At 48.5% G+C, this 17,181-nt stretch overlaps 1 protein-coding gene and 1 pseudogene across 1 annotated transcript in view; both read right to left on the bottom strand.

Annotated features, from left to right (window-relative positions):
• The window catches only part of LOC149274968 (uncharacterized), a 29,313-nt gene extending 20,786 nt beyond the window's left edge, over nucleotides 1–8,527 (bottom strand). The window contains exons 1-4 of the mRNA XM_089505039.1: nucleotides 8,459–8,527; nucleotides 8,290–8,352; nucleotides 8,122–8,184; nucleotides 7,946–8,016 (exon numbers count right to left, since the gene is read on the bottom strand). Of these exons, the coding sequence (XP_089361165.1) occupies nucleotides 7,946–8,016; nucleotides 8,122–8,184; nucleotides 8,290–8,352; nucleotides 8,459–8,485 (224 nt within the window). The 5' untranslated portion in view covers nucleotides 8,486–8,527. The remainder of the gene's footprint in view (nucleotides 1–7,945; nucleotides 8,017–8,121; nucleotides 8,185–8,289; nucleotides 8,353–8,458) is intronic.
• A 5,665-nt stretch (nucleotides 8,528–14,192) lies between these two features.
• Nucleotides 14,193–15,416, bottom strand: LOC149274967 (uncharacterized; annotated as a pseudogene).
• Between the last annotated feature and the right edge of the window lie 1,765 nt (nucleotides 15,417–17,181).

Raw genomic sequence — 17,181 nt, 5'->3', positions numbered from 1 at the left:
GAACCACTCAGGAATATTTGCCCACAGAGAAACCATTCTGGCCCATAGAGAATCCCTGGGGAATATTGGCCCCTAGAGAAACCATTCTGGCCCATAGAGAAACACTGGGGAATTATTTGCCCACAGAGAAACCATTCTGGCCCATAGAGAATCCCTGGGGAATATTTGCCCCTAGAGAAACCATTCTGCCCCATAGAGAATCCCTGGGGAATATTAGCCCAGAGAGAAACCATTGTGGCCCATAGAGAATCCCTGGGGAATATTTGCCCACAGAGAAACCATTCTGCCCCATAGAGAATCCCTGGGGAATATTTGCCCCTAGAGAAACCATTCTGGCCCATAGAGAATCCCTGGGGAATATTTGCCCACAGAGAAACCATTCTGGCCCATAGAGAATCCCTGGGGAATATTTGCCCCTAGAAAAACCATTCTGGCCCATAGAAAATCCCTGGGGAATATTTGCCCACAGAGAAACCATTCTGGCCCATAGAGAATCCCTGGGGAATATTTGCCCGTAGAGAAACCATTCTGGCCCATAGAGAATCCCTGGGGAATATTTGCCCGTAGAGAAACCATTCTGGCCCATAGAGAATCCCTGGGGAATATTTGCCCACAGAGAAACCATTCTGGCCCATAGAGAATCCCTGGGGAATATTTGCCCCTAGAGAAACCATTCTGCCCCATAGAGAATCCCTGGGGAATATTAGCCCAGAGAGAAACCATTGTGGCCCATAGAGAATCCCTGGGGAATATTTGCCCGTAGAGAAACCATTCTGGCCCATAGAGAATCCCTGGGGAATATTTGCCCACAGAGAAACCATTCTGGCCCATAGAGAATCCCTGGGGAATATTTGCCCCTAGAGAAACCATTCTGCCCCATAGAGAATCCCTGGGGAATATTAGCCCAGAGAGAAACCATTGTGGCCCATAGAGAATCCCTGGGGAATATTTGCCCACAGAGAAACCATTCTGGCCCATAGAGAATCCCTGGGGAATATTTGCCCCTAGAAAAACCATTCTGGCCCATAGAAAATCCCTGGGGAATATTTGCCCACAGAGAAACCATTCTGGCCCATAGAGAATCCCTGGGGAATATTTGCCCCTAGAGAAACCATTCTGCCCCATAGAGAATCCCTGGGGAATATTTGCCCACAGAGAAACCATTCTGGCCCATAGAGAATCACTGGGGAATATTTGCCCACAGAGAAACCATTCTGGCCCATAGAGAATCCCTGGGGAATATTTGCCCCTAGAGAAACCATTCTGGCTCATAGAGAATCCCTGGGGAATATTTGCCCACAGAGAAACCATTCTGGCCCAATAGAGAATCCCTGGGGAATATTTGCCCACAGAGAAACCATTCTGGCCCAATAGAGAATCCCTGGGGAATATTTGCCCACAGAGAAACCATTCTGGCCCATAGAGAATCCCTGGGGAATATTTGCCCCTAGAGAAACCATTCTGGCCCATAGAGAATCCCTGGGGAATATTTGCCCCTAGAGAAACCATTCTGGCCCATAGAGAATCCCTGGGGAATATTTGCCCATAGAGAAACCATTCTGGCCCATAGAGAATCCCTGGGGAATATTTGCCCACAGAGAAACCATTCTGGCCCATAGAGAATCCCTGGGGAATATTTGCCCACAGAGAAACCATTCTGGCCCATAGAGAATCCCTGGGGAATATTTGCCCACAGAGAAACCATTCTGGCCCATAGAGAATCCCTGGGGAATATTTGCCCAGAGAGAAACCATTGTGGCCCATAGAGAATCCCTGGGGAATATTTGCCCACAGAGAAACCATTCTGCCCCATAGAGAATCCCTGGGGAATATTAGCCCAGAGAGAAACCATTCTGGCCCATACAGAATCCCTGGGGAATATTTGCCCATAGAGAAACCATTCTGCCCCATAGAGAATCCCTGGGGAATATTTGCCCACAGAGAAACCATTCTGCCCCATAGAGAATCCCTGGGGAATATTTGCCCACAGAGAAATCATTCTGGCCCAATAGAGAATCCCTGGGGAATATTTGCCCACAGAGAAACCATTCTGGCCCATAGAGAATCCCTGGGGAATATTTGCCCACAGAGAAACCATTCTGGCCCATAGAGAATCCCTGGGGAATATTTGCCCCTAGAGAAACCATTCTGGCTCATAGAGAATCCCTGGGGGATATTTGCCCCTAGACAAACCATTCTGGCCCATAGAGAATCCCTGGGGAATATTTGCCCACAGAGAAACCATTCTGGCCCATAGAGAATCCCTGGGGAATATTTGCCCCTAGAGAAACCATTGTGGCTCATAGAGAATCCCTGGGGAATATTTGCCCACAGAGAAACCATTCTGGCCCATACAGAATCCCTGGGGAATATTTGCCCCTAGAGAAACCGTTCTGGCCCATAGAGAATCCCTGGGGAATATTTGCCCCTAGAGAAACCATTCTGGCCCATAGAGAATCCCTGGGGAATATTTGCCCATAAAGAAACCATTCTGGCTCATAGAGAATCCCTGGGGAATATTTGCCCACAGAGAAACCATTCTGGCGCATAGAGAATCCCTGGGGAATATTTGCCCATAGAGAAACCATACTGGCCCATAGAGAATCACAGGGGAATATTTGCCCCTAGAGAAACCATTCTGGCCCAATAGAGAATCCCTGGGGAATATATGCCCATAGAGAAACCATTCTGGCCCATAGAGAATCACTGGGGAATATTTGCGCACAGAGATACCATTCTGGCCCATAGAGAATCCCTGGGGAATATTTGTCCATAGAGAAACCATTCTGGCCCATAGAGAACCACTGGGGAATATTTGCCCATAGAGAAACCATTCTGGCCCATAGAGAATCACTGGCGAATATTTGCCCACAGAGAAACCATTCTGGCCCATAGAGAATCACTGGGGAATATTTGCCCATAAAGAAACCATTCTGGCCCATAGAGAACCACTGGGGAATATTTGCCCATAGAGAAACCATTCTGGCCCATAGAGAATCACTGGCGAATATTTGCCCACAGAGAAACCATTCTGGCCCATAGAGAATCCCTGGGGAATATTTGCCCATAGAGAAACCATTCTGGCCCATAGAGAACCACTGGGGAATATTTGCCCATAGAGAAACCATTCTGGCCCATAGAGAATCCCTGGGGAATATTTGCCCCTAGAGAAACCATTCTGGCCCATAGAGACTCACTGGGGAATATTTGCCCATAAAGAAACCATTCTGGACCATAGAGAATCCCGGGGGAATATTTGCCCATAGAGAAACCATTCTGGCCCATAGAGAATCACTGGGGAATATTTGCCCATAAAGAAACCATTCTGGCCCATAGAGAATCACTGGGGAATATTTGCCCATAAAGAAACCATTCTGGCCCATAGAGAATCCCTGGGGAATATATGCCCAAAGAGAAACCATTCTGGCCCATAGAGAATCCCTGGGGAATATATGCCCAAAGAGAAACCATTCTGGACCATAGAGAATCCCTGGGGAATATTTGCCCATAGAGAAACCATTCTGGCCCATAGAGAATCCCTGGGGAATATATGCCCAAAGAGAAACCATTCTGGACCATAGAGAATCCCTGGGGAATATTTGCCCATAGAGAAACCATTCTGGACCATAGAGAATCCCTGGGGAATATTTGCCCATAGAGAAACCATTCTGGCCCATAGAGAATCCCTGGGGAATATATGCCCAAAGAGAAACCATTCTGGACCATAGAGAATCCCTGGGGAATATATGCCCAAAGAGAAACCATTCTGGACCATAGAGAATCCCTGGGGAATATTTGCCCATAGAGAAACCATTCTGGCCCATAGAGAATCCCTGGGGAATATATGCCCAAAGAGAAACCATTCTGGACCATAGAGAATCCCTGGGGAATATTTGCCCATAGAGAAACCATTCTGGCCCATAGAGAATCCCTGGGGAATATTTGCCCATAGAGAAACCATTCTGCCCCATAGAGAATCACTGGGGAATATTTGCCCATAAAGAAACCATTCTGGCCCATAGAGAATCACTGGGGAATATTGGCCCCTAGAGAAACCATTCTGGCCCATAGAGAATCACTGGGGAATATTGGCCCCTAGAGAAACCATTCTGGCCCATAGAGAAACACTGGGGAATTATTTGCCCAGAGAGAAACCATTCTGGCCCATAGAGAATCCCTGGGGAATATTTGCCCACAGAGAAACCATTCTGGCCCATAGAGAATCCCTGGGGAAAATTTGCCCCTAGAGAAACCATTCTGGCCCATAGAGAAACACTGGGGAATTATTTGCCCATAGAGAAACCATTCTGGCCCCTAGAGAATCACTGGGGAATATTTGCCCATAAAGAAACCATTCTGGCCCATAGAAAATCCCTGGGGAATATTTGCCCCTAGAGAAACCATTCTGGCCCCTAGAGAATCCCTGGGGAATATATGCCCACAGAGAAACCATTCTGGCCCCTAGAGAATCACTGGGGAATATTTGCCCATAAAGAAACCATTCTGGCCCATAGAAAATCCCTGGGGAATATTTGCCCCTAGAGAAACCATTCTGGCCCCTAGAGAATCCCTGGGGAATATTTGCCCACAGAGAAACCATTCTGGCCCATAGAGAATCCCTGGGGAATATTTGCCCACAGAGAAACCATTCTGGCCCAGAGAGAATCACTAGGGAATATTTGCCCACAGAGAAACCATTCTGGCCCATAGAGAATCACTGGGGAATATTTGCCCACAGAGAAACCATTCTGGCCCATAGAGGATCACTGGGGAATATTTGCCACTAGAGAAACCATTCTGGCCCATAGAGACTCACTGGGGAATATTTGCCCCTACAGAAACCATTCTGGCCCATAGAGAATCACTGGGGAATATTTGCCCCTAGAGAAACCATTCTGGCCCATAGAGACTCACTGGGGAATATTTACCCCTAGAGAAACCATTCTGGCCCAGAGAGACTCACTGGGGAATATTTACCCCTAGAGAAACCATTCTGCCCCATAGAGAATCCGTGGGGAATATTTGCCCTTAGAGAAACCATTCTGCCCCATAGAGAATCACTGGGGAATATTTGCACACAGAGAAACCATTCTGCCCCATAGAGAATCACTGGGGAATATTTGCCCATAGAGAAACCATTCTGCCCCATAGAGAATCACTGGGGAATATTTGCCCCTAGAGAAACCATTCTGGCCCATAGAGAATCCCTGGGGAATATTTGCCCACAGAGAAACCATTCTGGCCCATAGAGAATCCCTGGGGAATATTTGCCCCTAGAGAAACCATTCTGGCCCATAGAGAATCCCTGGGGAATATTTGCCCACAGAGAAACCATTCTGGCCCATAGAGAATCCCTGGGGAATATTTGCCCCTAGAGAAACCATTCTGGCCCATAGAGAATCCCTGGGGAATATATGCCCAAAGAGAAACCATTCTGGACCATAGAGAATCCCTGGGGAATATTTGCCCATAGAGAAACCATTCTGGCCCATAGAGAATCCCTGGGGAATATTTGCCCATAGAGAAACCATACTGGCCCATACAGAACCACTCAGGAATATTTGCCCACAGAGAAACCATTCTGGCCCATAGAGAATCCCTGGGGAATATTGGCCCCTAGAGAAACCATTCTGGCCCATAGAGAAACACTGGGGAATTATTTGCCCAGAGAGAAACCATTCTGGCCCATAGAGAATCCCTGGGGAATATTTGCCCACAGAGAAACCATTCTGGCCCATAGAGAATCCCTGGGGAATATTTGCCCCTAGAGAAACCATTCTGCCCCATAGAGAATTACTGGGGAATATTTGCCCACAGAGAAACCATTCTGGCCCAGAGAGACTCACTGGGGAATATTTGCCCCTACAGAAACCATTCTGCCCCATAGAGAATCCCTGGGGAATATTTGCCCACAGAGAAACCATTCTGGCCCAGAGAGACTCACTGGGGAATATTTGCCCCTAGAGAAACCATTCTGCCCCATAGAGAATCACTGGGGAATATTTGCACACAGAGAAACCATTCTGCCCCATAGAGAATCACTGGGGAATATTTGCCCATAAAGAAACCATTCTGGCCCATAGAAAATCCCTGGGGAATATTTGCCCCTAGAGAAACCATTCTGGCCCCTAGAGAATCCCTGGGGAATATTTGCCCACAGAGAAACCATTCTGGCCCATAGAGACTCACTGGGGAATATTTGCCCACAGAGAAACCATTCTGGCCCATAGAGAATCACTGGGGAATATTTGCCCACAGAGAAACCATTCTGGCCCATAGAGAATCACTGGGGAATATTTGCCCCTAGAGAAACCATTCTGGTCCATAGAGAACCACTGGGGAATATTTGCCCATAGAGAAACCATTCTGGCCCATAGAGTCTCACTGGGGAATATTTGCCCCTAGAGAAACCATTCTGGCCCATAGAGACTCACTGGGGAATATTTGCCCCTAGAGAAACCATTCTGGCCCATGGAGAACCACTGGGGAATATTTGCCCCTAGAGAACCCATTCTGGCCCATAGAGTCTCACTGGGGAATATTTGCCCCTAGAGAAACCATTCTGGCCCATAGAGACTCACTGGGGAATATTTGCCCCTAGAGAAACCATTCTGGCCCATAGAGAATCCCTGGGGAATATTTGCCCCTAGAGAAACCATTCTGGCCCATAGAGAATCACTGGGGAATATTTGCCCACAGAGAAACCATTCTGGCCCATAGAGACTCACTGGGGAATATTTGCCCACAGAGAAACCATTCTGGCCCATAGAGAATCCCTGGGGAATATTTGCCCACAGAGAAACCATTCTGGCCCATAGAGAATCCCTGGGGAATATTTGCCCACAGAGAAACCATTCTGGCCCAGAGAGACTCACTGGGGAATATTTACCCCTAGAGAAACCATTCTGCCCCATAGAGAATCCGTGGGGAATATTTGCCCTTAGAGAAACCATTCTGCCCCATAGAGAATCACTGGGGAATATTTGCACACAGAGAAACCATTCTGCCCCATAGAGAATCACTGGGGAATATTTGCCCATAGAGAAACCATTCTGCCCCATAGAGAATCACTGGGGAATATTTGCCCATAGAGAAACCATACTGGCCCATAGAGAATCACTGGGGAATATTTGCACACAGAGAAACCATTCTGCCCCATAGAGAATCACTGGGGAATATTTGCCCATAGAGAAACCATTCTGCCCCATAGAGAATCACCGGGGAATATTTGCCCACAGAGAAACCATTCTGGCCCATAGAGAATCACTGGGGAATATTTGCACACAGAGAAACCATTCTGCCCCATAGAGAATCACTGGGGAATATTTGCCCATAGAGAAACCATACTGGCCCATAGAGAATCACTGGGGAATATTTGCCCATAGAGAAACCATTCTGCCCCATAGAGAATCACTGGGGAATATTTGCCCATAGAGAAACCATACTGGCCCATAGAGAATCACTGGGGAATATTTACCCCTAGAGAAACCATTCTGGCCCATAGAGAATCACTGGGGAATATTTGCCCATAGAGAAACCATACTGGCCCATAGAGAATCACTGGGGAATATTTACCCCTAGAGAAACCATACTGGCCCATAGAGAATCACTGGGGAATATTTGCACACAGAGAAACCATTCTGCCCCATAGAGAATCACTGGGGAATATTTGCCCATAGAGAAACCATACTGGCCCATAGGGAGTCATTGGGAGATATCTTCCCATAGGGAAACCATATTTGGCCGCCCAGAGAATCATTGAAGAGTACTTGTGATGGCCAAGTATTTTGTAATGGTTCTCTATGGAAGGCATGCTTTCTTTCTGGGCAAATACAGTACAGTCCTTTGTTTTACTATGTCCCAGAAGGAAGAAAGGTTAGAACAAGGAAGGAAGGAAAGAAAGAGGACAGGAAGCAAGTCAGCAAGGAAGGAAACGAGGCCTTACCCTGGACAATCGTCCTCGTCCTTTTGGCGCTTTACGCATTGGAACATCAAACAGAAAGGTTTCACGGCGGCCTGGAAGCAAAGTAGAGAGACGATGAAGGAGAACCAGGGGAGAAGAAGAAGGGGCACCATGGTTGTCCCCCCACCGCTTGGCCTTTCCCTTCGGCCCTCACTCACTTTGACGCGGTCCTTGAAGCTAGGCCTGGTCAATGGAGGAGGCTTGATATGTTCCCCAGCGGCCTGGAAGCAAAGGAGAGAGACCATGAAGGAGAGCCAGGGGAGAAGAAGAAGGGGGCCATGGCTGTCCCCCCACCGCTTGGCCTCTGCCCTTCGGCCCTCACTCACTTCCAAGCAGCCCTTGGGGTCAGGCTTGATCCGTGTAGGACGCTTGAAATGTTCCTTGATGGCCTGGAAGGAAAGGAGAGAGACAATGAAGGAGAGCCAGGGGAGAAGAAGAAGGGGCGCCCTGGCTGTCCTCCCACCACTTGGCCTCTGCCCTTCAGCCCTCACTCACTTTCATGCGGTGCTTAAAGCCAGGCATGGTCAATGGAGGAGGCCTGAGTCCTGAGTCCAGGCCAAGGAGCCTCACAGAAAACAGCCGCTGGTCTCCAACAGCCGGGTTCCAGAATGGAGTCAAACAGGTTCCAGAGCAGATACGGAACCTTTGTGAGGGAAAGCAAGGCTAGATAGAGGGTTCTCTGGGCTTTGCTGCCTAGAAGCCCTGAACATGCTCCAGATATAACAGTATTCCCTGCAAAGATAGTGATATTCCCTCCATAATAAGCCTCCCTTCAATGGAGGCATTCACAGAGTAGTCTTTGGTGAGGAGGAGGAGGAGGAAGAGAGGCAGCCCTGGCTGTTGGGGCCTGATAGCATTTGGAAGGGGTTCTGAGGCCACCGTCCGTCATCAGCATTGAAAATAGTGTTTACATGTGTATTAAATGCCAGGATGATGATAACGTTTTGATAGCATTAAATCCACCTTCGGAGTGTAGTGGCGCCTCCTTCCTTGGAGGTCTTTGAGCAGAGGCTGGATGGCCATCTGCTGGGGATGCTTGGATTGGGAGTTCCTGCATGGCAGGCCCTTGCGCTCTCTTCCAACTCTGATTCTAGGATTCTATGAAGTGTATATTAAATTGAACGTAAGGGAAGCCTTCTGACTCGCCTCTTGGCTTTGCTCTTAGGCTGCAAAGGCAGGCTTTTGCTGGGAATTTGGGTTGTGTAAGGTTTTGGGGCCAGCCTTGCAGGGCTGTTGTTTTCTGAGGGTGGGACCACCTTTGGGGAAATTACTCTTTTCAAATTCTCTTTTCAAAATGGAGGGAGAAGCCCTGAAAGTGCTCCCCTCTTCGAGGCTGGAAGGGAAAGGGGAGTCCATCTGGGGAAGGAAGAGCCAAGCCTGATTCCTGGGAGAAGAGGGGGAAATGGGAGTTTTCCTCTTCCCATCATGCTCAGCGAGGACTCATTTGCATGGCCACGCCCCCTGCGAGTCTGCTTGGCTGCTTTATTCTCCCTCTCCCCGCCCCAGAGGAGAGAGCCGCGTTGCTAGGGGCAACGGGGCCGGTACATCGCACTTGGAGTGCGGTGACGTCATCAGGAGGCGCCCGGAGTTTCCCGTGTGGCTAAAAGGCCCCCAATCAGGGCTGCCTTTCCAGCTGCCTGAGTCGCCGTCCCCGGGTCATCATTTCTTTCCCCTTTTATACATAAAGGGCCACAAGAGTTAACATTGTTGTAGTCCCCCTACAGCCCCCAGAAGGCCAGGTTTGGGGGGATTATGGGAGTCATAGTCCCAGACAAAGGGGTCTGGCTCCTTTTTGGACAGAGCTGGGTTGGAGCGGGATGGAAAGAAAGAGTTACTTTTTAAAAGGGGGGACTATAAATCCCAGAATGCAGCTCCTGGAGGTTCTGGGAAATGTAGCCCCTCCAAAGTAACTTTTCCAAGCTCCAAGGTAGTCTGAATGGAGGGGGGTTCTGAGAGTTGTAGTTCCAAAAAAGGGGGGCAGCTGTTGCCTCTAAAGTAAGCAGAGCAAGGAGGGGGAGTTACTTTTAAGTGGGGGGGGGACAATGAACCCCAGAATCCCCTTCCTCAGGAAGGCTGCAGGTGGTTCTGGGACTTGTAAAGCCCCCTCCCCTCAAAGTAACTTTTCTAAGCCCTAGGAAAGCCCATTTCATAGACTGAGGGATTCTGGGTGTTGTAGTCCCCCCAAAGTGTGTTGGCCTTTGCAGAGCAAAGAGGAAAACCTATGGTCTAGTTGAGCGGAAACTGTAGGTCCCAGAATCCACCCCTCCTCCTACGGTTCTTGGAGGCTCTGGGAAACATGAGCCCAGAAAAGTAACTTTTCCAAGCTCTGGGCTGAACCCTCCAGAAGGGAGTTATAATCTCTTTAAACGCAGGATTGCATGATGCAGAGGCTTGGGACCTCTAAGCAAACATGACTTTTAAAAGGCTTTACCAATACTTTAAAGTAATTAAAGCATCTTTCTTCCTGCCTCCCCAGGAAAGGATGTCAGCGGCGGAGAAGGCGGAGGAGAGGGAAACCACCTGGGAAGCCGTTCCCAACCGCTGCTTCGGCGCCTGCAAGGACGCGTCCGGACGCGGGAGCTGCAGAAAGCGCGGCCCAAAGGCACCGTTTCTCCGAAACCCAGGCGTCCGGAGAGCAAGGCCTTGCGGCCGGAGGACGAAAACGGTTCAAAGGAGGCGTCTGGAAAGAAAAAGCGGCAAGTTTGCAGAAAGAGGGGGAAGAAGAAGCAACAGGAAGATGACAATTTGGCAGAAGCGGACGGAGGTGAGGTTGGTTTTGCTGCTTGTTGTGTGAAACGCGTTGGCGTCTCTCATGGCGCCCCAACATTGGGCTGCTTTTCCCCCAAAGAGGCTGCCGTTTTGTGTGTGTGAGGGGTTCAAAGGTGGGCTAGTGACACCCTGCATACACACAGACACACACACACACGATAGATACCATAGCCAACAAAGTGCATTTGTTCAGTGATTTAAACACTGGACAAGGATGCTGGGCAACTGGGGAAACACAGGAAATGTCCATGAAAAATGGGAGGGTGAGTCTGTCATTCAGAATGATTGACGTTAAGGACAAGAAGGGGCTGGGAGGCTCAAACCAGAAATAGAACAGAGTTGGAAATGAGTATCTCTAATGGTCATCCAGACTGTGCTTAAGACACAAGAGAGTCCGCTGCCCCTGTGAGGTAGTCTGGTTGACTGAAAAGAGAGAAATGGGGAAAGCTTGAGGCAAGTAAAGAGTTGTAAAAAGTAGATAGACTACAATGAAGGGAGAAAGGGGGAAAGACCTAGACAAGAGAGACTGATGGAAGGGTTAGAAAAGGGTAATATCTTGTGGTCATCCAGACTGACCCCTGGCCAGCTTACTGGAAATGTCCAAGGATGACCCCCCCCCCCCCGATAGACTACAATGAATGGAGAAAGGGGGAAAGACCTAGACAAGAGAGACTGATGGAAAGGTTAGGAGTTAGGCTTTAGGGCAAGGGTAGGCCACCTTTTTGAACTGGGGGCCGGGTTGCTGTCTCTCAGACAACTGGGGGGCCGAACCCTCCGAGGGTGGGGCCGCGTGCCAGGGGTGGAGCTTCCACCCTCCAGGGGGTGGGGCTTTCCCTGCTCCCTTTCCCGACCTCCAGCTGTCTAAGAGACAGCTAGAAGTAGGGGGTGGGATTGGGAGAGGGGGTGACAGGCATGCACCTGCCCTTCCTTGGCCCCCAGCTGCTTCTCAGAGACAGGTGGGGACCAGTAAGGGCCCGTGAGGGGCAGGAGCAGCAGGCGTGCAGCACTTGCTCCTTTCCTCGGTGCTTCGCCAGGCCTGAGGTGTCCTCCGAAGGACACCTCAGGGCTATCGAAGTCCCGTGGGGAGGAGGAGGTGTGTGCCCGGCCTCTCCTCCTCTGTCCCTTCCTTCGGCCAAACGGGCTCAAATGGGCCCTGTCAGCCGAAGGGGAAGGAGACGAAGGGAAGGGCTTGGGCACCCGTCCCAGGCCCTTCCCTTCGGTTCTTCACCTCGGCCGAAAGACGAAGGAAAGGCCGCCAGGGAGCCCAGAAGGGTGGACTGCCAGGCCCCGGGCTCCCTCCGGGGCCCTTCCTCCTCAAGACCTCCCTCCGGAGAGAGAGGTCTGGCGAAGGAAAGGCCCCGGGGTGCCCAGGATGACGCCCTGCCAGGCCCCGGGCTCCCTCAGGGGCCCTTCCTCCTCCCTCCGGGGAGAGAGAGGTCTGGTGAAGCAAAGGCCCCCGGGGAGCCCAGGATGATGCCCTGCCAGGCCCCGGGCTCCCTCAGGGGCCCTTCCTCCTCCCTCCGGAGAGAGAAGTCTGGCGAAGGAAAGGCCCCCGGGGAGCCCAGGATGACGCCCTGCCAGGCCCCGGGCTCCCTCAGGGGCCCTTTCTCCTCAAGACCTCGCTCTGGAGAGAGAGGTCTGGCGAGGGAAAGGCCCCCGGGGAGCCCAGGATGACGCCCTGCCAGGCCCCGGGCTCCCTCAGGGGCCCTTCCTCCTCAAGACCTCCCTCCGGAGAGAGAGGTCTGGTGAGGGAAAGGCCGCCAGGGAGCCCAGAAGGGTAGCCTGCCAGGCCCTGGGCTCCCTCGGGGGCCCTTCCTCCTCAAGACCTCCCTCCGGAGAGAGAGGTCTGGCGAAGGAAAGGCTGCCAGGGAGCTGAGATTTAAATCATGGGTTAGATGGATATTTGATATATGATGAAACAAAATTGGATGGGAATGCAAAGAACCATTTAATTAGGAAAGCATTGCTTGGAACATGGGAGCTATCTAGAAAGAAATGGTGCCCATGGATCCCATTACGGACATCTTCAAATGACGCTTTGTTTGAAAGAGAAGATCTGAAAGAAAACGAATGGGTGAGATAGGAAAATATAACAACGGTTGAATTGGGGAAAGGAGAATGAAATCTCAAGAAGAACTGCAAAAGGAAGGATCTATATCTAACTGGTTTGCTTATAGACAGTTAAAAGAAAGGTTTCTAATTGATAGTAAGCATCTAGGAATTGGCTGAGATGAGCCTGAATTAGACCAAATAATAAAACAGTTCCTGATTAGGAATCCTGAATTAGAAGATGAAACCGTGAAGGAATATATGATTGAATGGGCCAGAGATTTAAAAGACCTTTACAACTACATTCTTGGGGGAAATTATGGCAAAATAAAACAAAACACCCCCCAAGAACTGAGATTAGAGAAAACCTCTACAAATCAAGGTATAGATGGTCCCTTAGTCCTCATAAAGTATCTGAAATGTACAGTCATAACCCTAATAGATGTAGGAGGTGCAAAAAGGAGGAGATGGGTAGATATTGACACTGTTGGTGGCAGTGTCCTAAGTCAAAGTCATTCTGGGGAAGAATAGATCAGGACCTGAATTAAATGTCTACCTTCTGAATCTGAGAGATACCTGGAATTTGGGGGAAGAGAAAGAAAAGCCTTTATTCTCTATGATTATAGCGGCAAGAACTGTCTTCGCCAAAGACTGGAAAACAGAGGAGATCCCTACAATAGAAGCATGGAAGTGTTAGCTATGTACGAAATGGACAAATGAACTTCTCTGATAAGCCAAACAAGGCTGGAAATGTTTGATAAAGAATGGAAGCCTTGGAGAAAATACCTGCAAAAAGACCTTCAGGGAGAATTAGTTCCTGCTTTTGAGGATGATTAATAAAGGAGGGAAAACGTTGAGCAGGATTTTAAACAGTCTGGTTAGTTACGATGAGTAGAAATGGAGATTCAGGAACACAAGGTTTATAAGCTGATCCTAATGACTTTTCTAGTTGTGATACAGTTTTTGTTTACTAAGAGTTAGTATGATACATCTATGTAAGGGATAGAGTGCCCTCAGTAAGTATTAGGAAGTGTCTGGAGTTAAAGATAGCAGGCATCATCTATGAAGCGTCATGAAATCGGTCGTCAGTTCTGCAAGATATATACAGATTATAGGTAAAATTGGGATGGTTTAGATGTTGTTGTTTTTTGGAAATGTTGTTTTTATTGTCACTGAGTGTGAATTTTAAAATTTAAATGAAGTTTAATATAAAAAAGTACATCCTACAAACAAATTTGCTACTTCAGCTGTTTCAAAACCATTATACCATTACAAAACATTAAACATTATAAAACCCTTGTAAGTCTAAATCTTCTCCTTTTACTTTTGTAATTACCCTTATTTCGAATCTTTCAAAACCCAGAATTTACATCCTGATACATAAATAATCTAGAGCCAAAAGTGACATGCTTTACATAAACATATGACAAGAGTATATGCGCAATGGATGCCATTTCTCAGGTGATGTGGCCTCCGTCAGCCATGGCCAGAACTCCCTCCATTTGTTGGAGGACATCCTCCCTCCTTCTATTACACTCAGAGTCTTTATTTTGCTCAATACAAAACGGACAGCAATCCTAACATCTGATTGCATTTGTGTCGCTAACTCTTTCTTTCTCTGGAAAACCATAGCCAGCAAAACATACAGATTGACCAGTCTAATTGTTGACCAAGGGACTTCCCAGTATGAGTCCACCGTCCCCCCTTTGTGTCCTCTCTTCCTTTTCCTCTCCTGCCTTCAACGCGGTCCTCTGACCCCTGACTCCGGCTCCAGTCCAGAGGCCACCGCTTCCCAGGGCTGACCGGCTAGGTCCGGCCAATCCAAAGCAGCGGCCACCTTCTCCCAAGTGTCCTTGGCCGAGGGACAGTCCTTTATAAAGTGTTCTGTAGTCTCTTTGTATAGTTTTCTAGTCACACAAGATTGTTTCTGACACAACAGTCTAGGACACATTTGCTCTGCTTCCTTCAGCCAAGGCTGATTCCCCTTTAAACAAGATATTTGGTGGTAAAATCTCCATCGAATGTCCCAGAGACCGAAGGGGACCCTCCGGTCCGTGAAACACTCGATGCTTTGGGGCCATTCTTTTAAATAGAGAGACAACTGGTCCCTCTTGGTGTCCTTTTCCATCTGCGGCTGAAAGAAGACCACCCTCACCATTTCCCAATAGAGAAAACCCTTCAAGGTCCTGATGCATCCCGCCTTGGTCCGAAACCACTCTGCCAGGACTTTGTTGTGCTGAATCTGCCCATAGACCTCCCTGAGGAAGTCGGGGCCGGACTGTTTCATGGCGGCCGTCACCCGGAAAGGCACCGGTTCTTCCTCCCGCCACCATTTCTGGGCCCAGCTCTCATTCACCCAGTGATTGGCAAACAGGGCCAGCCACCCTTCCAGGCCAGATCCATGATGAAACCGTTGGCTGAGTTTCCCAAAGTTCTGGCTGAGGAAAGCTGAGAGGAACCTGAGTCTCAGCGCAGGCAAATCTAACCCTCCTTGTTCCACTTTCCTATAGGCCACGGCCCAAGCCAGAGGAAAAAAGGCCGTTCCCCAGAGAAAACGGAAGACCAGTTTCTCTGCCTCCCCCAAAACCTTTTGGGGAGGTGGATACACTGCGGCCAGAGTCAAGGCCTGCGGCATCAGGTAAGTCTTTATGTACACTGCTTTCTGGTAGACATTTAACTGCCACGGTTTGTTAAAATATATTTCTAAATTGTATTGAAAATTGTATTGAAAAAGACTTTGAGCACATATTGCATAGCTTCCAAGGGATGACTGAAGACCAGATGACTGCTGAGTTGGTGTCGGCGCGCGTCTTGGAGGAGAGCCAGCGACGGAAGTCAGAAGGGCTCCAGAGGCAGCAGCGACAGATACCAAAGGTATTCAACCCACTGGAGGTTGTGGAGAATTGTCAGCAGGAGAAGGCTGCAGTGTCCAAGTCTTGTTTCTATTGCAAGAAGCCAGGGCACGTCCAAAAGAACTGTTGGAAGTTGGCAGCATCGAAGAAGAAGCAGGGAAAAGGTGCTAGTTGCAGGAGTGGAGCGGCAGTTGTGGCTGGGGACAATGACTGCAAAGCCCATCAAGCAGCCACAGTGAGTTCAGTCTGGATGCTGGATTCTGGGGCTTCTAACCATATGTGTAATGACAATAAGCTCTTGAAAGCTAAGTCTGTGTCAAATGTTCAGTCTGTTGCAATGGCTGATGGTGTTCCCAGAGAGGTAAAACATATGGGTACTGTACATGTTCCTAGTTTTGGGGAAGATTTTGAAAATGTTTTGTGTGTTCCCAAATTGAAGAATTGTCTTGTTAGTGTGTCTGCATTAACAACAGATGGGTATGCTTTGAAATTTGAAGGAGATAAATGCATAATTAGCAAAGGGAACAAGGTATGTGCAAAAGCACAAAAGAAAAATAAATTGTATTTTATGCTTGACAAAGCTGAGTGTGCCAGTGTCAGTAATGTGCCTTTACATGCAGATTGTGCACATTATTTTCACAGAGTGTTTGGTCATATAGGGTTTTCAGGTTTGGAAAAGCTAGGAGAGGTTTGTCCTGAGTTCAAAATGAATTCTTGTCCTAATCATCTTGATTGTTCTGTTTGCAGTAAGATCAAATTGAAAGCTTTTCCAGTGGCCAAGCAAACAAAATGTGTCACCAAAAGGCCGTTTGAGGTGGTGCATGCTGATTTGGCTGGGCCTTTAACTAAAACTGTTGGGGGAAGTCAGTATTTTCTGGTAATTGTAGACAGGCACACAAGGTACTCCTATGTGAAAGTCTTGAAGGAGAAAAGTGAGGTTGCTGAAGTCTTCAAAGACTGGGTGAATCAAATAGAGCGCCAATTTGAGTACAAAGTGGGTTCTTTGGTCACTGACAGAGGAGGCGAATTTTTATCTTCTGACCTTAAGAATTGGTTGCAGAAGAAAGGTATACGTCACAACACCACTAATCCTGCAGTTCCACAGGAAGATGGGTTGGCAGAGAGACGTATTGGTGTTTTGAAGCAGATGAAAGACTGTATGTTATTGGATGCTAATGTTTCTGAAAAATTTTGGGGTGAAGCAGTTTTAATGGCTAACCATATAGCAAATAGGGTGTGGAATTCAGCCGTGAAGCAAACACCTTATCAGATGCTACATGGTAGACCACCAAACTTAAAATACCTGAGGGTGTTTGGGCAATTTGCAAATGTGTTTGTGCCAGCAAAATTCAGAAAGAAGGGTGAACGTAAATGGAAAAGGTTGATGTTTGTGGGTTATTCTGGCAACAGTTATAAATTTTACCAGGGTCATGGGAGAATTTTGTTGTCCAGAAGTGCCAATTTTGAGAAACATTCTGGCTGGGAGAGGTTGCATTCCAATCAGGAAGTGTTTCTGCGACTGGGGCAAAGTGCTGGAAATGGAGGGGT

The sequence above is a fragment of the Sceloporus occidentalis genome, unplaced genomic scaffold, assembly GCF_023333645.1.
Source record: "Sceloporus occidentalis isolate IW3139 unplaced genomic scaffold, rSceOcc1.0.p SCAF_307, whole genome shotgun sequence".
NCBI lineage: Eukaryota > Metazoa > Chordata > Lepidosauria > Squamata > Phrynosomatidae > Sceloporus > Sceloporus occidentalis.
Note: the sequence above shows the minus strand (reverse complement) of the source record. Positions and strands in the feature narration are given on the sequence as shown.